The sequence below is a fragment of the Vombatus ursinus genome, unplaced genomic scaffold (assembly GCF_900497805.2).
Source record: "Vombatus ursinus unplaced genomic scaffold, bare-nosed wombat genome assembly UNPS02014770.1, whole genome shotgun sequence".
Taxonomy (NCBI): domain Eukaryota; kingdom Metazoa; phylum Chordata; class Mammalia; order Diprotodontia; family Vombatidae; genus Vombatus; species Vombatus ursinus.
In genome coordinates, this window is record NW_020954548.1 from 34,481,153 (window position 1) to 34,487,554 (window position 6,402).

The 6,402-nt window shown below is 43.4% G+C and overlaps 1 protein-coding gene across 13 annotated transcripts in view; it reads right to left on the minus strand.

The window, feature by feature from the left end:
• Nucleotides 1–5,787, minus strand: part of MAPK8IP3 (mitogen-activated protein kinase 8 interacting protein 3) — an 84,790-nt gene extending 79,003 nt beyond the window's left edge. For all 13 annotated transcript variants that reach the window (XM_027862669.1, XM_027862660.1, XM_027862668.1 and 10 more), the window contains exon 1: nucleotides 5,177–5,787. In XM_027862669.1, the coding sequence (XP_027718470.1) occupies nucleotides 5,177–5,494 (318 nt within the window). In that variant the 5' untranslated portion in view covers nucleotides 5,495–5,787. The remainder of the gene's footprint in view (nucleotides 1–5,176) is intronic.
• Between the last annotated feature and the right edge of the window lie 615 nt (nucleotides 5,788–6,402).

Below are 6,402 nucleotides of genomic sequence, written 5' to 3' on the forward strand. Positions count from 1 at the left end.
ACTACCAAAGTGCATATGTATGTACATATACAAAAAAAAATTTTTTTAGGTTTTTCAAAGGCCATATTCTGTTTAACCATAGAACCAATACAATTTCTAATAGCAAAATTAATACATTTATGCATGGATGGATGTATAGATGAATGAAAACAGAATTCTGAAAAAAATCCAATGATCAATGTGGGTTCCAAATGACTGATTATAAAATATATAGCTTTCAGAGATCCTAGGCCTTCAGCCTCTTGTTAGAGATGGGGCAGATTATGTATATAAATGTTACATACACTGTTAATACTGGCTGTTGCACTAAAAAATGTTCAGATAATCTAAAATATGGATGATCTAAGCCTAACCAAGAGTTGATTATGATTTAGCCTCTATGCTTTAAAAGGACTGTACAGGCTCTATAAAAATGTTATCATTATTTATATCATTTTTTAGTGCATATAGACTGGATCGTTTGTATGTGGACTCTAATCATCAAGTACGCAGTGAACTGAAATTTAAGCAGGAAGGATTACATATTACATATTACATGCATACAAAGGCTTCCTTAGTATAAGGGTAGCAAAACACTTGAATGAGTGAATACAAGAATTCATTTGACTCCAATGCATTGTTGGTGGAGTTGTGAAATGATCCAACCATTTTGGAGAGCAATTTAGAACTATGCCCAAAGGGCTATATAAAAATGTGCATACCCTTTGACCCAGCAATAGCACTTCTAGGGCTATATCCCAAAGAGATCATACAAATGGGAAAAGGACCTATGTGTACAAAAATATTCATAGCAGCTCTTTTTGTGGTGGCAAAGAATTGGAAATTGAGGGGATGCCCATCAATTGGAGAATGGCTGAACAAGTTGTGGTATATGAATGTGATGGAACTCTAAGAAATAATGAACAGGCTGACTTCAGAAAAACCTGGAAAGACTTGGATGGTCTGATGCTGAGTGAAGTCAGCAGAACCAAGAGAACGTTGCACACATTAACAGCCACGTTGTGCAATGACTAATATTGATAAACTTAACCCTTCCCGGCAATACAAGGATCTAAGACATCTCCAAAGGCCTCGTGATGGAAAATGCTAGCCACATCCAAAGAAAGAGCTATGGAATTTGAATGCAGATTGAAACATACTATTTGCTATTTTTTTTCTCTCTTCTGTTGAGTTTTGTTTCCTCTTTATGGTGGTTCCTCCTATTGGTTCTAATTCTTTCTTACAACATCACTAATGTGAAAATATGTTTAATAGGAATGTATATGTATAGCCTATATCAGATTGTGCATCGTCTTGGGGAAAGTCGTGGGGAGGAAGGGGGAGAAAAATTTTAAACTCAAAAGCATATGGAAGTGATTGTTGATAAATCAAAATAAATTAATTAAAAAAAAGAATTCATGTGACTTACCTTAATAAAAAAAATTGTTTGCATTTTCAGAAAAAATGGTCTTGTCCATGCACTAATGATTTGGGGGCTTTTCTGTTTTAGTTTTCTAAAGAAATTCACTTTTCTGCACCCCTTGTGTGTGTGTGTGTGTGTGTGTGTATACGCGCGCGCGCGCGCTGATTTGAAGAGACAAATGGCAAAAGCCCTAGTCACTGCATCTCAATGGTTTCATCCCAAAATAGCCAATTTAAAAAATGCTCAATGTAATAATGGCAAAAGGGAAAACTGCATCTTGTATATATACACTCAAAAAGTTGTGAAATTATTGTTTTTACAATGGAATCAGTGAATAATTGTCTTTCAAAGATCATACAAAGTTAATTTAAATTTGTAAGCTTTTGTACTGTTTTTCAGTTATCACTATTCTTAGTTTAGAGGAATAAAAACTGAGGATATGGCTAGAGTACAAACAATGCCACCTAAATGCCACATCCTTCTTACTAACCTGTCCCTTAGATGGCAGATCAATCTCTGAATTCCTTTAATTGTACTTACTAAAAGGTAGAAAGTAGAAAAGAGGCCTATTTGCTTGTATTGCCCAAGGCTGAGCTCTGAAAAACTGAAGGCTCTTCCCAGCTCAGGAACATGCAAGCAGCTCAAGTTACCCATCTCTGACTAAGCCTTCTTGAGCGCTGTAGTTGGGGGAGGGTCCAGCGTTGGTTTAGAGATTCTCTGAGTCTGAGGAGGTGTTCAGCAACATGAAAGTAATATTAACCATAAAGCCAATACAATCCCCAGTCGCACAAAAAATTTCCTCTCTAAGTCTTTCTCCACAAGAAGCTGGTTGACCATTTTTAGCTTAGGAGATGGTTGGTACCCACTAGAATTCTCCTAGGAACCACATTTACACACATGAAGCAATCTGGGAATGGTTATAAGAACAAAGAACTATGTTTGTTTGCATGTGAGTTGCATGAGAAGTAACTAGGTATAGTGGATTCAGGAATCTTCACTCTGATACACCATAATCATCATTTCAGCATATAAGCGCGTGTGCGCGTGCACACACCCACACACCCACACACACAAACACACACCCACACTCACATATCACTTTAAGGTTCATACAATGCTTTACAAATATAGCTACAACCACCGTAGGGGGCTAGATGCTATTATTATCTTCTTTTTTTACAGATGAGGAAACAGAAGTAAAGAGGCTAAATGATACTTAACTCTGTGTCTAAGGCTGCATTTGAACTCAGATCTCCCTGACTCCAAGCCCAGCTACTCCATTAACTGGCTCTGTGACCCCAGGCAAGTCACTTGATCTTTTAGGGTCCCTGGCAACTCTCCTTAGGTTGTACAAGAGTTGCTGATTTCGTGAAAAGAGTTTTTAAAGTCTTGACTCCACTTTCCCACCCCCAAAAGAATTACATATATTGTGGAAGATTGCCCAGTCTATTTATTGTAAAGTTTGACAATAAAATGTTACTTTATGAGGCAAGTCTGTGGTACTTGAGCACTGGGCCTGGAGTCAAGAAGACCTAAATTCAAATCCGGTCTCATACATTTATTAGCTGTGTGACCCTGGGCAGGTGGCTTAACCTCTATCTGCCTCAGTTTTCTCAATTATAAAATGAGCATAATATCACCTGCTTCATAGGGTTATTGTGAGGATCAAATGAGTTAATATTTATAAAGTGCTGAGCAGAGTACACTGTATAATATATAGCATAGTAGGTTGCTTATTATGTATAGCACAGTAGGTTGCTTATTCTCCCCTTAATTCTTATCCTTAAAGTTAAGAAATTTCTTAAATTATATCTTAAATGAATAATTTATTTTCTTTCAAATATAGGGTAGTGGTGAAATACTGAGGGTACCAGGTTGACTGAAACACAGTGGTTTGTTTTTAGATACCTATAAAGCATGGAGCACACTGACACAAACATAAGATTTTGGTACAACAGTGAGTTCCTTTAACACAGGACCAGAAGTTTGCTGTTGCATTCACAGATAACTCTTCTTTTGACTGGAGGTAGTGTGATGTAAGAGAAGTAGCCTGAATTTGGAGTCTGAAGACTAAGGTTCGAGTTCAGGCTTAGCCACTAACTAGTAATAACCTTGGGCCGGTTACATAAACTTTTTAGGGCCTCTGTAAAATGAGGGAAATGGACTAGATGATCTAAGGTCCCTTCAACTCTAACATTTTATGATGTATGTACAATCTTTAGTATCTCTACCTGTAAAGAATGAGTTCAATGCTTTATCAGCTATTGTCATTAGGTCTGAGTATTAGCATCAATTTCAGAGAAACATGGATGGATCACTATCAACTAAGGAATACCTGCTTGACTGAAGGATGAAACCATTATCACTATGGTAAGTGTATATTAAGCTCATTCAGAGGGCTGTTTTATAGTTTTAGTTTATCAAAACATTCTTTAAATTTCACTAAGAATACATCCTAGCTATGGTTTAAGAAATTCACAAGTTCTTTCTCTTATTTCTGCTTTAAATCAGGATCATTATGTGGACAAACAAGAGCATGGAAAACAAAATTTATCATAAAGGAGTTTAGAAGCTTCCTATTTATCAGCCAAAGAGTTTGATAAAGAACCTTACCTCTATCTAAAACACCTATGTATATAAGCATGGTATGTATACGTATATATACTATGTATATATGCACGGCTAAGAGTAGTGGCATTCTACATAATATATAGCTTCCTTCCTTATGCCTGAATGTCTGTTTAAATTGGTTCACATGCAGTTTTCCAAGTTACAGGGTAAAAATATTTCCAGATCAGAAAAATTCTATTTCCTCCTCCCCCTCACCCACATTAGAATTTTCCAGGTTTTTCTATAAATGCTTACAACCTGGCCAATGTAGTGACTTAAAGGGCAGAAGAGTTACCAACAAGGCATGAACTCAGCAATAGCCTTAAACACACAGAAGCCAAGAGCAGTTTCACCTAATGAATGCGACAGAAGCTTCTGAGCTTTTGGCTCTCGTTAAGTGTTGGAAGCAATTACCAAGTGATTCTTCTGCACAAAACCATAAGAATCCTGGACAGAAGGACACAAGGGAAAAAAGCCTTTACCAATGACGGCTTCATGCTGCAAAGAGGATCTGTTTAGAAGGAAGGCTGACTGCAGCTGTTAGAGGCTGGTCAAGGGAAGTGATCGGGCTTTGGGCAACAGTCGGAACAAACAAAAACCGATCTCAGGTCAGGATCTGATTTAGGCAGAGAAAAGACGCATGGCTCTTAAGGATGAGGGTTATATTTAGGTATCACGGCCCGAGGAGCAGCTGCCACTAAGATGTGTGTGACCTTGGGCATTCCTCGTGGGGCTGGGCTAAGCGCTGGGGACATTCCGGGTGACCTCTGACTTCTCAGATGGAGTCTTTCGGCCAGGGTCACCCAAAGAAGGGATGCCTCTCCCTTTCCCTCTGTGGGTGTGGCCGTAGGGACGAAGAGAAGGATGCAGGAGCTCCCAGAGGGTGAGTTTTGGGGTTCGGGGGAGAGAAGGCGGGGGGAGCCGAGTTCCTGGAAACGAAATAGGATGGAGGGAGGGATGGGGAAGGGGAGGCCCGCAGGAGTGCCATGCTGGGATGTGGGAAGAGAACGCAGGCCCGCAGGGACCCCGGCCTGCCCAGGGGTCAGAGGCAGGGTTTCCGGGGCGGGGCGGGGAGGAGGCCCATCCCGCCCGCCTGCCCCCTCCCCGCCCCACTCGGGCCGGGCCGGGCCTGGCCGGCCGCTCGGCCCCGGGCTCGCCGCCTACCTCCTCGGCCTGCTTGCGCAGCGCCTTCTCCCGCTCGTACTGGGTGAGCAGCTGCTCGTTGTCCTCGCGCAGCAGCTCGAGCTCCACCTCGTGCTCCTGGTTCTCGCTGAGCACCGAGTCCAGGTTCTCGAGCACGTTCACCACCAGCGGCATCAGCTCTTTCACCACCTCCTCGTCGTAGCAGCTGATGAGCCGCTCGAACTCGCGGTAGATGGAACCCGCCAGGCCCGACACTCGCTCCGACATCACCGAGCCCGAGCAGTAGTCGTCCTGGTACACCACCACCCCTCCGCCCTCGTCCATCTGGATCTCCATCATCGTGGCTACCGCTGCCGCCGCCAGCGCGGCCTGATGCCTTCCCGGCCGGGCCTGGCTGAACTGCTTTTCGGCTGTCTGCTCCCAGCTCCCCCGCTTCCCTGAGGCCGCTGCAGCCGCTCTGCTCTGCCTGTCACCTCCGCGGCTCTGCCAGTCATTCACTTGCCGGAAGTCCCGCCCCACCTCCCGGAAGCCCCTGCTGCCTCCCTGGAGAAAGGGGAAATGAACGTCTCCCAGGCAACCGTCTGTGGGTGTGCTTACACATCCTCGCTAGGGGGAGCCGAAGTCGTAAGGTAAAGGGGAGCGTGCGCACTGCTGCTTTAAGGAGCAGCTTTCCCTGGGATCGAAGCCTGAGGTCTTTTCGGAGCACTTCCGGCGTTCCCGGTAGCATTAGAAACGTTATTCCCATTCACTGAATCTGGATCAGACTCCCCTGAGCACAGAATCGATAGAGACACAGAGAAAGAAGGGAGAGAAAATAGAGAGGGACGGAGGGAGGGGTCGCGGGGCGGAAAGAGACAGAGACAGAGGAGGCAGGAGAGAGAGACAGAATGAAGAGGGGGCGAGATACTTAGGTTTACAATTCAGCAGTTATGGTGCAGAGCAGTGTATGTGTGTATGCAAAGTTTAGGTGGCCTAGGAGGGGGATGAGGCAGAAAAGGAAAGGCAGGTTGAACCCAAAGTAGTAAAGGGCTCTTTTATGCTAATGCATTTGATCCTAAAGGTAGTAAGGTGCTCCTGGAGTTCACTGGAGAGGTAAGGAATTGACCCCTCAGCATGGTGTGCCCACATCTGAGAAGGTGCTGTGCAGTATGAGCAAAGCAGAAAGGAAGTAGCTCAAAAGAAACCCGACTTGTGCGAATTTAAAGAATCCACCCCAAATGTTCACATGGACTATTTGTGCCAGACCT